General features: G+C 45.6%; 1 protein-coding gene across 1 annotated transcript; it reads left to right on the top strand.

The window, feature by feature from the left end:
* Nucleotides 1-9,644: 9,644 nt before the first annotated feature.
* On the top strand, nucleotides 9,645-16,595 carry LOC132456116 (eosinophil peroxidase-like). Its single transcript, XM_060050318.1, has 16 exons — nucleotides 9,645-9,721; nucleotides 9,829-9,895; nucleotides 10,204-10,285; nucleotides 10,590-10,765; nucleotides 11,230-11,362; nucleotides 11,498-11,627; nucleotides 11,738-11,944; nucleotides 12,041-12,404; nucleotides 12,777-12,937; nucleotides 13,180-13,438; nucleotides 13,524-13,694; nucleotides 14,589-14,826; nucleotides 15,103-15,323; nucleotides 15,440-15,474; nucleotides 15,647-15,718; nucleotides 16,128-16,595. Exons 2-16 carry the CDS (start codon nucleotides 9,829-9,831, stop codon nucleotides 16,140-16,142), a joined length of 2,331 nt encoding a protein of 776 aa, XP_059906301.1. The 5' UTR covers nucleotides 9,645-9,721; the 3' UTR covers nucleotides 16,143-16,595.
* Nucleotides 16,596-19,048: the final 2,453 nt, after the last annotated feature.

Raw genomic sequence — 19,048 nt, 5'->3', positions numbered from 1 at the left:
CTGCCGCAGCGGGTCTCCGTTTTTTCCCATGGTAGGAGCTGAGCCAGTGTTTCTTCCGTAACACCTGTACTCTTGGTCCCGCGAGTAACTTCACCCACGGTAAATCCCCGCTTGCGCAGATCCTCCGCAGCATGAGTCGCAGTGTTGTACATGATGGTGCCCGTTGCAAGGAAGACGCGCATCCTGGTTGGTGGTGTCTGGAAGCGTATTCCCCGCTCCTTCGACGCCTTCTTCACGGGGGTATATTCCTTCCGCTTGTTTTGCACGTCCGTCGCATAATCATGGTCAAAAAACACTTGTTTGTTTTGGACACGCAGTTCCTTTTTCCAAGCTGCATTGAGAACCTTCTGCTTCACTGAAAACCGGAGGAACCGAACCACTATCGAGCGTGGAGGAGGTTGTGGTGCCAGAGCGCGATGAGCGCGCTCTATACCCAGGTCACGGCCCCTATCCAAGGGCAGACTGTCTCCGAGTTCAGTCCTAGCCGAGGGTGTACCCTCGGCGTCCTCCGGGACGCCATACCTCCTAACGTTGTTGCGCCTGGTCGCGACCCTCCAAATCAGACACTTTATCCCGCAGAGCTCGTTGATCGCGAAGCAGTCGGTTGAGGGCGTCCTTCACTCCAATGTCCCATCTTTCCATATCGGCCATGCTTTCCTCCATCTCATCAATGCGTTTCACCGCGCCCTCAATCGGACCCGCCGTGTCTTCCATTTTCTGGTCTATTTCTCAAAAAAAAAAAAAAAAATCCTCAATTTGTTTCTTAATGTCCTCCGGAAAACTGGCATGAAAGTCGGAGAGTCATCACTTCGCTCACGGCTACACGGATTAGGTCCAAAGTTTCGCCTTCTCCGGGGTCGCCATCTTGACCTGCTAAAGTTTCGCTAGCCGCATCTCCTTTGTCGATTTGCCGATCGGCGTTGTACCGTAACCCATATCCGCCTTTCTTGCTTTTATCCCCATCCGTTGTTATTCAGTGTGTATCAATTTGAATGAACAAAAACGCTTGAATTAGGGGGAATTTAAAGGCTGGTACCGGAGCTCTGTTTCCAATGGCGCGTTTCCACTGCAGGGTGTGGAACGGATCGGATCGCAAAGGTGCGGATCGGGTCGCGTTTCCACCGCCAAAAGTGGGCGTGACCCGGACTTTGCCGTACCCGTTCCGGCCTCGTTCTCGGGACTCCTCCGTTGGGGTACCGAAAACGAGACGAGACGCCTGAAAGGGTCCCGGGAAATTCTAGCTACACACCCCCTCCCTTGATTGGTCGACAGAATCATCACTTCCGGGTGACGCGGGGATAAAAACAAACAAACAGTAGCCTCGAGGTATTATTCTTTACAATTAACATGTCGCGTAAAACGCTTGCTTGGGCGAACAAGGAGGTGGAGACGTTCGTCTGCATTCTTGGGGAGGAAGACGTTGTTTACGATGTTTACGTAGCTGCTGCGGCGATCGACATCCGGCCTACCACAAAGGGTACTGTCGGCAGTGGAAACGCAACCTCGGAACTGAGCTGGGCTATACCGCCCCCTCCCTACCGCACCTTTGCGATCCGATCCGTTCCGCACCCTGCAGTGGAAACGCGGCATAAGCTGTCATGCTGTTTCGAGCGCCACCGGAAGATCAAGTTCAAGTTCTTTATTAAGGCAAATGCACAACAAACATGCAGTAGCAGTCAGTGCTGGCAATGAAATTCAATTGTTTCAAGCTCTCCTCGACAGTGCAGGTACTATGTAGCAAATACAATAAAGGGGGTGGGTGATCACTGTCCAGAGTTCAGTAGCCTTGTTGTTTCGGGGAAAAGGCTGTCCTTGAACCTGGTGGTTCATTAGCGAATGCTCCTGTACCGTCTCCAAGACGGTAACTACGTGCCACCAAGGTTGCTGCCATACCGACAAGTGGCTTTTCTGGGCTGCTCTAAACAGAACAGGTGGTGTAGGAAAACTGGTGTAAAAGTTTCTAGACAAGGATGCATCACCTGTTGCTCCATGTTGCCATGCAGGGGATCTCTCCCTGAGTGTCTGTGGTTACTCAATGTACAACCGGTGTGCAGCCTCACCCAGCCCCGGAGTCCAATCAGATTCGGGCTTCATCCACAAACACTCCATAGTGACGAAGTGACACAGTCAGTAATCAGAACAAACACACCCTCCAGAGTTACGTCACAAACAACCACCAGCAACAGTACCTCCTCCACCACGGTTCCCAGTGAACACTGGGAACCGTGTCAAATTCAAATTAAGTGAGCATTGATCAAGGAAACTGTGATTAGCAATACTGTGGTCAGGCGGCTATCTGCCATGCTATCAGCTCAACCGCCCTGCGCTCTTGAGATAATCTATCCGAATAAACACACCGTCACAACTATATCCTTCTTGCTTCTTGGATAGGAAAAGGTGTAGACACTTCCACTTCCACTGTTTCTAGTTTTGTATTGATCTAATCCTATTATTAAAACTAGATTTGACCCTTTTTGCAAAATGCAAAAAGTCAATGCATAATGTTTAAAGAGATACTTCACCGGTGGGAATATGAAGGTTTTATGAATTAAATAATTCAATGTATAAATGTGAAAAAAAAATTGAAATTGGTTCATCCTAGCCTTAAAAAAGGCAGAAAGAGTGTTTTCATGGTCTCTCTGGCTCAAAGTATGAAAACCTCCAACTACCACAGTGCATTGCGCTCGCTGCCCCGCCCACCTGTCGGTCTCCCGTACGCGAGCTCCCGCCCCCTCTCATTCCTTATTGGTGGAAAAATTTGCCACCAAAAGTGGGTTGTAGTCCTCGGCCCTTCTAGCGGGACAAGAGGTTTCTCCCGAAATGACGTCAAACGCGTCATTTGAAGTCATTTCGGGAGAAAATTAGATGAGAAAAAATGGGCCAAGGGGAGACTGGTTTAGACTGATAATTTATATATTTATTTATATTACAATAGCGATTTTATAATGATAGAACGCCGGTTCTAAATGGGTGAAGTATCCCTTTAACTACAACAATATAACTTAAAGAATAAGAGCTTGAAACATTTTCTACTACACTGTTATAACTAAACCCTCGTTAGACCTCGTGTGGCCCATATCTAGAATAGCTCTGCTAGTTTGCTTCGTTTTACTATAATGAACCTACTATCTCAATGTGTCCAATGTAGCTATAACAAAAAAAAAAATTTACAAGCCATTGTTGTCCTTGTGAACAACATTATATATTAGGCAACGTTTGTAAAATAGAGCTGTGTGGAGGTTATCTCAATATATATATGATACTATTTTAAGTTTAAGATATTGCTTTCCCTATCATCTACGTATCGCCTGAATGTTAAGAGGTTGAGGGTGCAGGCAGGACCCAGATGCAGACGGTTTAGCGAGAACAGCACTTTATTTATGCCTAAAGGCTAAGGCAAGGAACCAGGGAACTCAGGAGACAACAGGGAACACACAGGACGAACAACCACAATGACAGCACAAGGAACAAAGGAAAGACAAGGGCTTAAATAACAAACACAATGAGGAACAGCTGAGACACATTAGGGGAGGGAACAGTAATCAACACAGGAGGGAAACACACCAAAACACGACAGACCATGACACTGAATACATTTTTCAAATCGATTGTCTTTGATAAGGAATGATCGATTATAGCCTATCGAATCTGATTGATTAATTTAACATGCATTTCATTTATCTTGGGTTGTTTCAGACGGACGGCGCCACACACCGATATCCATGATGACCAATTCAGTGTGACGTTCAAAATTCCCCCTATTTTGCTTCCTGAAATCCGATTTCTCTTTCATAAGTCTTGTATACACATTGGAAAATGTTTCACTGGAATTTCCCTGAGTGCCACTCATGTCCTTGACTAATCTGAACAAAATCGGTCCTATTTCAGCTATCCTATTGTTTTGCAAGACTGCTGACTGACGCTGACACCTGGCTGTGCAAACGAAGAACATGTGTCTGACTCTATGTAAAACCTTATATAATATAGTCCTATCTAAACACAGAACAGGTGCCTGACTCTATACAACCTTATATAATATAGTCTTATCTAAACACAGAACAGGTGCCTGACTCTATATAAAACCTTATATAATATAGTCCTATCAAACACAGAACATGTGTCTGACTCTATAAGACCTTATATAATATAGTCCTATCTAAACACAGAACAGGTGCCTGACTCTATACAACCTTATATAATATAGTCTTATCTAAACACAGAACAGGTGCCTGACTCTATATAAAACCTTATATAATATAGTCCTATCAAACACAGAACAGGTGCCTGACTCTATAGAAAACCTTATATAACATAGTCCTATCCTATCTAAACGTGGAACGGTTCCAATATGATGTATAATAAAATTGATCTTGGGGATGATAGATAAGTGCAGAAATAATTAGTTGGGTATTGATTAGTTGCTTGAACTTTGTTCGGGGCACCTACAACAAGCAAGCAAAAGCATGACTTTGAGCTGGTATTTTCCACCATTGATGACATTCTGCAGCTTCAATAATGCTCGTCATGAAGAGCAATACAAACTCCAAAATGCATTTCCTGTAGAAAATGCGGTGAGTGCTGTAGTACAAAGGGAGTTTGAAAATATTTCAACCTCTTAAATCAAGTGAAGGGATTTGAACAAAAGTTCAAAAGTCTAAATGGAGTAAACAATGTAAACATGCACCCCATTTAAGAAACTGTAAATGGTTGGAAACAAATTAAGTGACAGCTGAATGAAAAGCACAAAGCATTGCTAAAAGTGCAGAAATGTAAAATGAATTGAACTGAAGAATCTGAAAGGTCAAATGTATTACCCTGCACTGGTGTGTGTGTGTGTGTGTGTGTGTGTGTGTGTGTGTGTGTGTGTGTGTGTGTGTGTGTGTGTGTGTGTGTGTGTGTGTGTGTGTGTGTGTGTGTGTGTGTGTGTGTGTGTGTGTGTGTGTGTGTGTGTGTGTGTGCCCAGCTTCATATGGTGCAGTGAACCAACATATACCCCAGCTTCATATGGTGCAGTGAACCAACATATACCCCAGCTTCATATGGTGCAGTGAACCAACATATACCCCAGCTTCATATGGTGCAGAGAACCAACACATACCTCCGCTTCACACATAGGGTACAGTGGACATATAACTCTGGTTCAGACTACAAGGTACTTTATCAACTATCAACTCTGTTGATAAAGACAATGACTCCCCTCAATGTTGCTGTGCTTTTATTTTTGTAATCCAAAGCTCAGGTAATCATTTGTTAACAAATGACGCATCGAAATCACATTTCTTCTTCATCATTTCTTTTATATTGTTGTATTGTTTCTTAATGTGTGGAGGTTCTTGATGAGTATTGATGTTGAGGAAGGTTTATTCCTATAATGAGATGAGGGAGTTCTGGTATCTTTGCAGCTTTGAGCTTTCTTAGTCAACTTAAAGCATGATTTGAAGAGAAGGATCAATATATACAGAGGGCTGTTTTACAGGAATTTTCCTTGCATGTCTGATGGTCAAAAGGAGAGCAATCTTACTTAGATTTTTGGTTGGTGAATCAATAATGGTTGATGACACTAATTGTTATCCTTAGGGTGCCAGATAGATGGGAGACTTAATACATTTTGTTTTGTTGTAAATTGGAACTCAATGGCAGTAATATACTAATATACATTGCAGCATTGTTCCAAATACGCTAGAAACAAATGAACACAATTATTTTGATATCATTTTTAACTTAAAACAAATAATAAAAAATTCAGAGTTTATATTGCGATTACAATTTAACACAATGTTCTAAGTTCAAAATGTATACCCTTTTTCTTCTGCCCTAGCATACAAGATACAAAATGGGTTTCTCTCCTATACAATTAGTCTCTGTATAGTAAACACAGGTTCCTAAGGATGGGACTGTAGTTACTAAGATAGAAAACTATGAGCTAGGCTATGCTTTCTTGGCCTTGCTCGGGGCCTTACTCCCATAAGTATGATCGCAGTACAAATAGTGTTATCACAGTATTCAGGCATTGTATACTTTCAGGGCCTATCTATCACACACATTCAACTGGTTCACCAATATTGATTCAGCTATTCACAACATTCACAAAGCAAGTATTTCAGTTCTAAGTACGACGTGAGTTCTTCGTCATACTTGTGAGTTATTAAATCACAATTATGGGACACTATTGAGTATCAAATAACAATTGTGACAATAAAAGTCAACGACATTCAAAATTGACTTACGTATTAGGATAAATAAAAAGCATTGATTGAGGCATTGATCCTGTAGAAACATTGGGATTAACAATTCTCCATATTAAGCTCTTTGGCTAGAAATATTGTGAAATCAGCAACTTAAGTAAAAACCGAATAATGCAGACATATTTTGTGCATGTTATTAATTATGCAATGATAAAGAGCAAATTGGTAAGACCCCAGTGTTTCCCAGTTTTGTATTTTTTTCATGCCCCCCTCTGAAGATTTTTTAAAAAAATAACATTTTAAATGGTTACTTCTGGTGAGATTATTTTTGGTGAAATGTGACATAACAAATAACAGAGTCAAGTATGCCGCTGAGACCAGATCATTGTGCAAATGTGCCTTGAACTTAGAAAAAATAAATGAATGCAGATTATAATTTTTTTACCTGATTTATCAAAAAACAAGTAGCTACATGAAGAATATAATATCTTTATTGTCATTGTAACAAGTACAACGAAATTAAGTGCAGTCCTGGTTCAGTGCGAAAGCATCACATTGAGGAAGCCAGATCTATTGGCACAAGCTACACTAAAATTAAGTGCTCGCTGAGCACTTAATTTTTAATTGCTTTTTAATTTAATAGCCACTGCTGAATACATATAGGAGAAACACTGAAGACCCTGAAGGATTGTAATGTAATAATATAATATAATGCAACAATATAATAACTATCTGTCAGGTTAATATATATCTTCTTTAGACTGGGAGATGAATACGGCTCATCACGGCTCAATCCGGACCCTGCCCACTTTTGGTGGTGGAAACGCGAACCGTGCTGCACCTTTGCATACCGAACCGACCCACACGGTGGAGACGCACCATAACAGAGAGTTTCCCCCGAGCGGTGCGGCTCGGTACGGCCTGGCACGGTTCGGTACGGTCTGGCACGGTTCAAGTTTTTACCACCAAAAGTTGTGCAGGGTCCCGAAATATGCGCACTTAGCCACGCTTAGCCGTACCCGTCTTTCGTTACTCCTCGGTTGGAGTACCAAGCGGTCCGAAAGGGTGCCGAAAAGGTGGAGCTAGTGGCGCGTTTCCACCAGAGGGTGTGGGTCGGTTTGGTGCGCAAAGGTGAGGCACGGATCACGTTTCAACCGCCAAAAGTCGGCATGACCCAGACTGACCCGTATTGAGCCGTACTCGTCTCGCAATAGTCCTCGTTGGGGTACTGAGTAAGTTCAAGTTACAAATGCCGTTCGTTGATTGGTCAACAGAATCGCACTTCCGTGCGACAGGGGGATAAAAACAAAAAAACACATTATCCGCAAGGTATTTCTGGACAACGGTGAAAGCTTAGTTTATTGAAGAAAATGTCGGGCAAAAGTTTGCCGTCCTACTTGGACGTCCTACATTGTTGATCTTTGTTCATTGTGTCACATTCTTCTCTTTCCTTGGAATTATTAGCAGCCACACTGTGTCGGGCTGCTATGAGGTCACGATGCTAACGTAGCTGCCGCGGCTTTCGCCATCCGGCTTTAACCCCCCTCCCCCATCCATAAGAGTACTGTTGGCGCTGGAAACGCGAGCCGTAACTGAGCCACAACTTCAGTACCCCACCAAGCCGCACCGAACCGACCTGCACCCTCGAAATGCACCATAAACGCGCCGTCGTTGATTGGTTGACAGAATCATAAATTCCGTAAGACAGGGGGACAAAAACAAACAAACACAGTACCCGTGAGATAGTTCTGGACATCGGCGAAAGCTTAGTTTATTGAAGAAAGTGTTGTGCAAAAGCGGTTCCGTTTGCAATGGTGCGGCACGGATCGCATTACCACCGCCAAAAGTGGGCGTGACCCGGACTGAGCCGTACTCGTCTCGCACTCGTCTCGCACTCGTCTCGCAGTATTCCTCCGTTGGGGTACTGAGACGTCTGAAAGGGTGCCGGCAAGTTCGAGCTACCCGCCCTCCGTTGATTCGTCGACAGAATCGTCACTTCCGGGCGACATGGGGATAAAAAAAACAAAAACAGTACCCGCGAGGTATTGGAAATGGACATGTCGTGCAAAACTTTACTTTGGTTGAACAAGGAGGTAGAGATGTTCCTCTGCATTCTTCGGGAGGAAGACGTGCAGAGAGAGCTTGATGGAGCAGTTTTTATTGTTTTTATTTTATTTCCAAAAATTAGCTACACTGTTTCACGCTGCTATGATGTCACAATGTTTACATAGCTGACGCGGCGATCGACATCCGGCCTACCATAAGGGTACTGTCGGCGGTGGATACGCAACCTCAGAACTGAGCTGGGCTATACCGCCCCCTCACTACCGGACTGAGGCGAACCAAACCGAAACGCACCCTCCGGTGGAAATGCGCCATAAGGGTAGCGTTGGCGGTGGATACGCGAGCCAGATTTAGCGTAACCGAGCTGTCCTAATCCGAGACGCACCATACCACACCGAACAGTACCGCTCGGTGGAAACGAGGCATAAGTAGCGACCCACTTTCATACAATTCAAACTAAGCAAATGTATTGCTCAAAAAAGGGCTAGTAAACATTAATACTCTATGTCATTCTGACCTTTTTTTAAACATAAATAAACAAATATTGTCACCCCTGCATTCAAAGCACATTACTCTACTAATCAAAACAAATAGAAGATTATTATTATTTTTCTTTTTTTTAATGTTCTTATTCAGAACAAAAGCAAAGAGCAAAACAAAACCTACTTTTGTTTTTTATAAGGAGAACCATCATGGAAGCGTCACGACAGTAAAACGAAAATAATAGAAACCATTATAGTCAATGTAGGCTATTAAACTGGATACAGTGGCAAAGAAGAAATGAAAGTCTGCGTCGATGCCTCGTCTATTCTCTAATCGCGTCCAGTGTCGCGGGTGGACCGCGACGTTGCCATGACACCTAGAAATCATACCGTATTTAATGGATTATAATATTGATCTATATATATTATGTAGAGGTTGATAATAACTCGTGAATAATATTTTATGAATCATTGTAATCATAATCATTTTTACAATTCACATAGGCCTATTATAATTATGCACGTCTATTCGTACTAAAATGTCCTGTCAAGCTGAATTTTTCCAATATCCTCATTAAGAGTGTTACATGGCTTTTCCTGCATCTAATTGTTAATATTTAATGACTTTAAATACACTTCCTTGACAATGATTTAAATGCTGTTTGAGCGCTTTTTTAGAAATATACATATATGAAACTAAACCATATGCTACCAATATAATTGTTAGTAAGTTAGAATAAAAGTAGTAGGTAGACGTTAAAGCTTTTGTTGTGCAAGAAAGTTGATGTGGGTACCCTTTTGTTAATCAAAGGCAGCTTGGAGAAGGAAGTAGGAACTATAGGTTTACTGATATATTGACCACACCAGAATACATCAGCAATGTGGGTGAGGCCTAAGACTCTCACTATAAATAGGCTGACAAAGGCCAATCTTCACACCACCTTCATATTGATCTCAATGTACTTTTAGCTTTTAGCCTCGCCTGCAGAGGTAAGAGGACTACTTTCCTATGTGGGACATAGCTGTGGGGTATCATTATTGTCTAATGTTTGCAGTGCGTTAATGGCTGATGTTTGGTATGTTTTGTTCACTTATAGATGAACCTGCTTGTCTGCGTTGTAACGCTGGGCATCTGCGTGATGCAGGCCCATTCGAACCCATCAAGTAAGCTTAAACGATGACCTCTCAAACCCCTGAATGTTTTTAATACATTTTGGTATATTGGGATGTTTTCTTTTATGTAAAAAAAAGTGTTTCAGTTGAAGTATTACGTTTGTTTATTTTATTTATGCTTTTGTAGCTGAAGGTCTATCTTATGGTTTATTTTATTAATGCTCTTGTATCTGAAAGCCTGTCTTATGGTTTATTTTATTAATGCCCTTGTATCTGAAGGCCTGTCTTATGGTTTATTTTATTGATTCTATTGTTTTTGATGGTCTTGGTTTATTTTATTAATGTTCTTGTATCTGAAGGTCTGGGTCGTCCCTATCTTATGGAGTGTTTTAAAGAAGCCAAAAAACTGGTGGATGATGCTTACAAGTATTCGCGAGAAGAGTGAGTTGGTTGTCTTAATGAGAATTAAACAATCACCTTACAGAAAACGATACTGCAACAGAACGCTTCCACTATATGCATGAAAGTCACATTTCCATTTGTGTAATTATTAAATTGTAAAATATTGCTTGAAAAAAAATACTTAACTGTTTCAACTCTTTCATAATGAAACTGTGATCATAAGCTCCTTCGCTTCATAAACAGTTTTTATGATTCTTCTTCTTCTCATGAATAATGCTAATACTGCTATTGTTCCCATCGTACTTTAACATGCCTCCTCCTTTCCCCGTCCGTTCCCTGGCAGGAGTCTGAGAAGAGTTCGTCGAGACATCGTCTCTCCAACGGACATCCTGCGCCTCATGAAGCAGCCGCGTGGAGACTCCCGCTCGGCCGTGCGCTCGGCCGACTACATGGACCAGACGCTGCGCCTGCTGCACGAGCGCATCCACCGCGTGCACAAACGCTCGCTCAACGCCACAGGTCAGGCGGACGCGTCTCTGTTGTTGTTGTTAATGTGCCTGGAGGAGTTTTATTGAGAGGTGTTGCTGACTACGGGCGCGTTCAGACATGATGAATGTATGTGTACATGCATGCACACGCACATTCATATCGACACACATGGGCTTTGCCTATGCACACACACTCTCTCTCACCTGCCCACTCAATCTAACACACACGCACTGTTGTGATCCAAGAATTTTCTATGATAGGTCTATAACTCTTGTTTCCTCCTACGAAAAAAATTATTACCTTACAGATAGGTCTTCCATCTTCTGCTGAAGGGAGCTGGCAACTTGGGCCCTTTGTACATCGTCCTCATTCTTGATCTTCCTTGATTCTCCCCCCTACATTTCATCTCAGTACATCCACCCTTTTTTCCCAACCATTCTGTTTTTAACTCAACTCACAGACCTTTTGCCAAACCTATGTCTGCTGTTCTCCAGATCTGCTCCCCCGTGAAGACCTGGAGGTTCTCTCGAAGATCTCTGGATGTTCAGCCAGGGTCAGCAAACCATCCTGTCGCACCATTCAGAACCTGGACAAGTACAGGACCATCACCAGTGTCTGTAACAACCTGTAAGTGCGACCATGACAATGTTTTAGGCCTGTCAGCTTTAATTGTAGACAAAGGATGAGAGTCTCAAACAGTTTGTCACGGTAAAAGTTTAGTTTGGTTGGTCTCCACCAACAAGTGTTTCAACACGCTAACAGGAATAACCCTCGCCTGGGGTCCTCCAACATCCCCTTCAAGCGATGGATCCCCTCTAACTACGAAGACGGCATCTCCTTGCCCATCGACTGGGACAGTGACCACCGCTACCACACCTTCCTTCTCCCTCTGGTATGACGTCAACGTCAGCTCATGCGGCAGCATCGCGCGACAGTAACACCCACGTGCGGCAAAATACACACGAATATCTATAACGGATTGCTTTTCCCCATCCTCTTTAGGTCAGAGAGGTGTCCAACCGCATCCTGGCGACGACGAACGAGGGCGTGGTCAGTGACACAAAATATTCCGGAATGTTGACCCAGTTCGGCCAGTGGAGCGACCACGACATCTCCCACTCCCCCTTCACCCCCAGCATCCGCTCGTTCAGCAACGGCATCAACTGTGATGAGAGCTGCCAGCGCTCCGAGCCCTGCTTCCCCATCACGGTACGGTCGCCCACTTGGTCCCAGTTTGTGATTTTATTGTGGCGTGCAACCTAGATGTTTAGACATCACGGTAGTCACCTGCGCTCTCCTACCCAGATCCCCCCCGATGACCCTCGCTTTAAAACTGGACCAAACAGCTGCTTACCGTTCTTCCGATCTGCACCCGTGTGTGGAACTGGATATTCGGACTACGATTTTGGCGGAGTGGCGAACAAGCGGCAGCAGATCAACACAGTGACGTCGTTCACTGACCTGAGCACGGTGTACGGCTCGGAGGACCAGCTGGCATTGGACCTCCGCGACCTCACGAGCGACGCGGGCCTCATGCGCGTCAACGACAATGTCACCGACAACGGCCGAGCGTTGCTTCCCTTTAGCCCCCTGAAGGCTAACATGTGCGCTACACGCAGGAGAATCACAAGTAAAAGCACTGCAGAGGAGGTGCCCTGTTTCCTCGCAGGTTGGTGCATATATGTGCATCTTTATGCATCTCTATATATCTCTATGGCCATCTCTATATGCGACTATCTCTGTAAATCTCTTTATTTATCTATATATCTCTATTTCTATCCTCTCTCTCTCTCTCTCTCTCTCTCTCTCTCTCTCTCTCTCTCTCTCTCTCTCTCTCTCTCTCTCTCTCTCTCTCTCTCTCTCTCTCTCTCTCTAAAGCTCTCTAAAGCTCTATAAAGCTCTATAAAGCTCTATATATCTCTAACCACTTATCTACCACTGTAACCACTGTCAGTTTTTATCTCCATCATAGCTAGCAAACCATTTGCAGACAACTATTGCTGTGTCAAAAAGATTCAAACAGCTTCTGTGGTGTTTCTAGGTGACGTGCGTGCCAATGAGAACGTTGCCTTGACGTCCCTCCAAACCTTGTTCCTGCGAGAACACAACCGTCTGGCGAGCGAACTGAAGAGGATAAACCCGCAGTGGGACAGTGAGACCCTCTACCAAGAGGCTCGTAAAATCATGGGCGCGTACAGTCAGGTAAACCCCCCTAGCTGCTTCTCTTTATCCAGTCTCCTCCTCTTCCTCCTCAACACGTATCTCACTCCTCAACATGGGTCCCTCAGCCTCCCCGCACTTGTCCCTCCTCCTCCTCCTCCACCTCCTCCTCCTCGACATTAATTTCTCCTCTTCCTCCTTAACGGGTGTTACACCTACTCCTCCTCCTCACTTGTCCTCCTCTTCCTCAACGGGTGTTGCTCCTCCTCCTCCACCTCCGCCAGGTGTTTGTATACAGGGACTACCTGCCCCACATCGTAGGTGACTTGGCCATGAATTCTGGACTGGGCAGCTATCCAGGCTACAGCTCCAACGTGGACCCCGGCATCGCCAGTGCGTTTGCCACCGCTGCCTACCGCTTCGGACATCTTGCTATCAAGCCTGTCCTAACACGCCTCAACGACAACTACCAGGAGAACGACCACATCCCAACCGTGCCGCTCTTCAAGACCTTCTTTACCCCCTGGAGGCTCGTATTCGAAGGTGAGCACGGAGATGACACAGTTCTTAACATGAATTTCAAACAGGGTTGTTTTCTCTTTACATTGTTGTTGTTGGCTGGTTACAGGCGGGATCGACCCTGTGATTCGAGGTCTGGTTGGCAGTCCTGCGAAACTAGGTGCTCAGGAACACTTGATGGTGGACGCGGTACGTGACAGGCTCTTCGAATTTGTCACGCACATGGCTCAGGACCTGGCGTCGCTCAACATGCAGAGGGGCCGGGACCACGGCATCCCTGGTACCTATCCCCTAAAAGCCTTCCCTATGCACGCCTGCTGCCTCTTTGCTCGCTTGATTCAGTTCACCTTTATTGAACCATGTCTTTTTACAAGCAACTGCCAAGAGGGCAGTGGTCTAACAGAATTTAACTAAATTTCACATACTAATGGCGTTTTTCCACCGGTGAGTACGCGTCGGACCCAGCCCCCCTCAGCCCAGTAGTGAGGAGGCGGTGTAGCCCAGCTCAGTTCCGGCTCACGTTTCCCCTGCCGACAGTACCCTTATGGTAGGGTGGGGTTTAAGCTGGATGGCAATATCCGCGGCAGCTATGTAAGCATCGTGACCTCATAGCAGCCCGACATAGTGTAGTCTGCTATTAAATCCAAGGAAAAAGAGGAATGCGACACAATAAAAAAGCAACAATGTAGGATGTCCAAGAAGGACGCCAACCTTTGCGCAACATTTTCTTCAACGATCAAAGCTTTCTCAGTTACACAGAAATTCCTTGTGGGTACTGCGTTTGTTTGTTATTATCCCCCGGTCGCACGGAACTGACGATTCTGTCGACCAATCAACGGACGGCAGGTGTAGCTCGAACTTGCCGGCACCCTTTCAGGCGTCTCCGTACCGCAAAGGAGGAGTACTGTGAGACGAGTACGGCTCAATACGTCCTAATACGACCACTTTTGCAGACTAAACCGTCTCCCACCCTCTGGTGGAAATGTGCCATAAGAAAACGAAGCAACCTATTATTTCAGACTTTGTTACCAAGAAGGTGCTAGACCTATGAGGTCAGGGTTCTGAGCCCCTCAGTCTTTCTTCTTCTCTTCTTTTTGAATTGTTTTGTGATTAAATCACGTCGCAAATGCTTTGCGATCTGATGGAAATAAACCTCTATTTCAACTCACACTAGGCTACAACGAGTGGCGTAAGCACTGTGGGCTGTCCGAGCCAAGCAATCAGGCCGACCTGGCTCAGGTACTGAACAACACAGACCTGGCGACAAGGTTCCTGAAGCTGTACGGAACACCCAGCAACATCGATGTGTGGGTGGGAGGCGCTGCGGAACCCTTCGTCCAAGGAGGCCGTGTTGGCCCTCTGTTCTCCTGCCTCATCACCAACCAGTTCAAGGAAAGCCGTCAGGGAGACAGGTATGCAGGCAGGCATGCACGGACAGGACTGACTGAATGACGTTGGGGTGCGAAACAGAAAGAAGGTTGACCCGGTTGGATCTAGATCACCTTTGGATGATGATGGATGCTCCATCGTTTGCGTTCAATTAAGACGCAGGTGATTGAGGAGCAGGTAGGGGGGTAGGTGTCTCTATGACAAATCATGGACCCCCTCTCTAACTCAACCCCTGTTGCTCCCTTCAATACCCATAACTGTCCATCTCATGAACATTTAGTTCTGTTTGCCGTGGACAGGTTGTGGTACGAGAACCCGGGCGTGTTCACCCCCGCCCAGAAGATGGCGCTGCGCAGTGCCTCCCTGGCCAGCGTCATCTGCGAAAATACAGGCATCACCAGTGTCCCCAAGGACTCCTTCAGCCTGATCACCGCCAGAAACCCCCTGGTCCTTTGCTCCAACATCCCACGCATTAACCTCTTGCCCTGGAGGGAGCGGCCAGGCAAAAGGGCATCATCTGGTGAGGAACAGGAATGTGGTTAAAGGCTCACTTTCCTTTTTGAAAAACCTTTAGCATGCACATTTTATTTAATCATCTTACTTTTTTAATCACCTTACCTTTTTTGTTTTTTGCAGGGACAAAAGATATACTTGCAGAGATTAAAGCTGAGGTAATAATTATCAATGTATTTTCTTTTCCAGTGTAAAATACGCTGGTTGATGTATTCAATTCCTATATTTGCCCACAGATCATGCCCCTCTTTCTTTTTCATACACTAATATTAAAATATTAAGGGAGAAAAGGTGACGCGTACGAAATTGTATTATCTTGTTTATATCCAGATCAAGGAGCTGACCCTGGCTGAGCAGGCCCTACTGGGCAATGAAGTGCCACAGATGGAAGAGAACAATGAGGTAGTTATAACTCCCATCTCTGTAGGACGAGAAGAATGAGCTAGGTCAGGAATGAGGAATTTGACATGTTATCTTGTGAACAATTCGCTGTGTTCCGATCGGTTATTGTTATGATTTACTTCTACATTAATTGGCTCTGAAATTCTCAATGACAATTATATTATAGAAAACGTTAGGACAGGTCATTAAGGTCTATGACTTAATCCCCTTTTGCACAGATTGACTCATGACTTAAACGGCTGCTGATTTATATGTTATGTTATTTGTCGCTTTTCATAATCCTTCAAGCGTCTTTCCTAGCTTTTAAGCAGTGCAGACATTACAGACCGAGCCAGTACATAAACATCTGACATGTTATCAATCTGTTCCTCTTACATCCTCCTTCTGCCTGTGTTTTCCTCCCCTGAAGGTTCCCAAGGCATAAGAGGTCAACATGGCCCTCGGAAAAAATATTCTAATCAATGAAACCTATTGCTTTTTTGTGTCCATACTGGTCAATTTCGGACACATGACATCCGGTTATCCCCCTCCTTGACTTAATGATGAATTTGTGTCGTGCACCATACCACAAACAGCTTCTTCCCTCTACGCCTTCTTTTCTGTGTGAAAAAATGGAAGCCCATTTCTTTTTTCTTCTTTAAAATGTAAAATACGGGTGGCTGATTTTAAAAATCTGCTATCCTATAGGACCCCTGTTTTCCATGAAATATAATACACTGAAATGTTTAACCACAACTGTGACAATTGAATTACAGTATTTACTTTGAAAATACTTTGTCGGGCTGATTATATTTTACAATGGACGTTTTAGGCCTTCCTTGTTTTTCTTTTATTTTTCAAATAAATGAATTTGCGCAAATACATTTAGTTTGTTACTCATTTTGAATCCCACATCTCAAATATTTTGAACCTGTCTCATATAAAGCGAAACAACTGCTATGAATAAATTCTTCCTCTGTAGATGGAATTGTTTAATCAAGATGAATTGTTTTGCATTAACGAAAGTAAATTCATAGCCCAACTGAGAGAGCCAGTATGGAACCATTATTTTAATGGTGGACGTTCGGCTCTGCCTAGTGCCCATTGAACTGCAATGCTGTGAATCGGTGAAGGATGCTGCAACACAACAATATATAAAAAACTAAAAAGACTCCATTAATACTTGAACCTTAATCCCTATCTCCTAACCCTTGTTTTGGAGATGTGAAGGTCCTACCGCCCTGAAAGTTGACGACCTTATTCTAGGGCCTGACTTGGATCCCCTCACCAAACCTTGGCCTTCTAGGGACCAGAGAGCAGGAAGGGGGGTCTCTGTTGTAGGTTTAGGGTCCGCCTTTTTTCTAAGAGTTGGTGCTTTGCACTTGGTTCTATGAACATCCTTTGTGTACCGACAGCGAGATATTGTTTCACTTTCTTATAACAAATGTACTTAATTGTAAGTTGCTTTGGATTAAAGCTAAATGCCCTAAATGTAAATGTAAATGTAAGAGACCCACAATTTTTACAGAGAGATCCCAAGTTTCCCCTTGGTTGAAGGTCTAATGGCCAAGTTTCTATCTCTTTCTATTGAGATTCATTTCTAGCAACGGCATACGTTTCCAATGTGTTTCAATGGAGCATTTGATGATGCTGTGTGAGCCTTCCTATGCAAGTAAATCTGTGCCATCGGATTTTGAAAATAAAAAGCCATTGAATTCTAAGCACTGAATATTCATGCATTGAAATAATGTAGCTCCCAAGTAGTACACACGAGGCCAGAGGTCTTTTTTAGGAAACAGGGTTTATTTTCCAGGTCAAACCAACCCGTGAGAACTGGGTTTAAAGAGAAAAATAATTCTAATAAATAAATGCAATTGACAATATGCAAATGTACGGTTTTTCAGCAGCACAACAGGCGCATTTGCACCAAAAAAACACTACACACACCTCACATACAGTCCGCCACTCAATATTGTGGCGACCGTGGGCGTGGTCGCCGAGTACAGGGTGCCCCAAGGGATCCTGGGGGGGGGGGGGGGTTAGGATCGTCGCAAGTTGGACCTCTGGGGCCCTCCCAGGTCCTCTGCGGCAGAGACATTGTGTGGGGTTTGTTTGTCTATGGGTGGGTTAGCGTTGCTGTGTGTGTTGAGTTATTGTTCCGACACCGAGACGTTTATGTTAATTAGTTATGTTGAGTGTGTTTTGGTGTGTCATGTGTGTGTGTTCATTAAAGGCAATTCGTAGTCCGCACGACTCGCCACATTGGTGTCAGAAGTGGGATTGGCCTGCGCACGCGGTGAGGGACTCGAGAACGACGGTCGAGCCCATGGAGAATGAAGCACCCTGCGTTATGGGAGCTCAGCGCCCCCTGTGGCCACGACCGGAAGGGCCGGAGAACTAGTAGCTGCCTACCGCCCCCTGGTGGCAAGGACAGTGGTTAGGCTGCCGAAGTTCTCCGGGGCAACGGCACAGGAGCCATACCTGGCACTGTTCTGTCTTGCTGATTGGCACAACGGCTGGGGTGCCGAGGAGGCGGTCGTCCACCTTGTGCAGGCCTTTGAGGGGACGGAAGCACGGGTGCTGCTCGACCTGGACTAAGCGGACCAGCGAGTCCTTCAGGCACTGACCAAAGCACTGGACAGGCTGTTCGGTGAGCGGGTCTTCGGCGACCAGAGCCGGCATTTGCTGGCTTCTCACCGCCGCAAGGAGGAGGAGAGCCTGGGGGTCTACGCTGCTGATGTCCAGCTCTTGACCCGATGCGGCTACCCGGAATTCTCCGCGGCTGCACGGGAGGCCCTGGCGCTCCACGCCTTCCTGCGGGGACTGGTGCCAGAGTGTCTGGGGCAGCATGTCCACCTCACCGAGCCCCAGACCCTCGATGCAGCTCTTGACCAGGCAGAACGGGCTGAGGTGGAGCTGTGCTGCCGTCGCTGTGGTGCATCCGTGGATGCGGCTGGGGCAGCCCTCCCCCTCGGTACAAAGGACGTGGGGGTCCAGTGGAAGGATTGGGTCCGGACGGCCACCATTCCAGCCACTGAGACGGCTGAGGCTGCCCATGCGCTGTGGCTGCACGACAGGGCTGACCTTGAGCTGCAGCAGTGTCGGCAGCTGGGGCTGGTCGAGGACTGTGGGTGGACGGGGCAGCGTGCCACCCATCCTCGTCCCAGCCAGCGGCGTGGCCATTGAAGGGCCAGACGTCGGAGGGCGGCGGAGGATGGGGTGCCCGAATGGCGCTCCAGAGCCCCCCTACAGCGGAACCTGGCGGGGGCCCCGATGGAGGTGGTCCCCGACCACAACCCCAGGACCTCTGTTGGAGACGGCAACCCATCCAGGGAGGAAGGCTGCGCCTTA

Source organism: Gadus macrocephalus, chromosome 4 (genome assembly GCF_031168955.1).
Source record: "Gadus macrocephalus chromosome 4, ASM3116895v1".
Classification (NCBI taxonomy): domain Eukaryota; kingdom Metazoa; phylum Chordata; class Actinopteri; order Gadiformes; family Gadidae; genus Gadus; species Gadus macrocephalus.
Note: the sequence above shows the minus strand (reverse complement) of the source record. Positions and strands in the feature narration are given on the sequence as shown.

Coding starts and splice junctions, on each gene's coding strand:
- LOC132456116 (XM_060050318.1), top strand. CDS start 9,829: ATGAACCTGCTTGTCTGCGTTGTAACGCTGGGCATCTGCGTGATGCAG. Junction 15,324..15,439: donor AGGCAAAAGGGCATCATCTG/GTGAGGAACAGG, acceptor TGTTTTTTGCAG/GGACAAAAGATATACTTGCA. Junction 15,475..15,646: donor TTGCAGAGATTAAAGCTGAG/GTAATAATTATC, acceptor GTTTATATCCAG/ATCAAGGAGCTGACCCTGGC.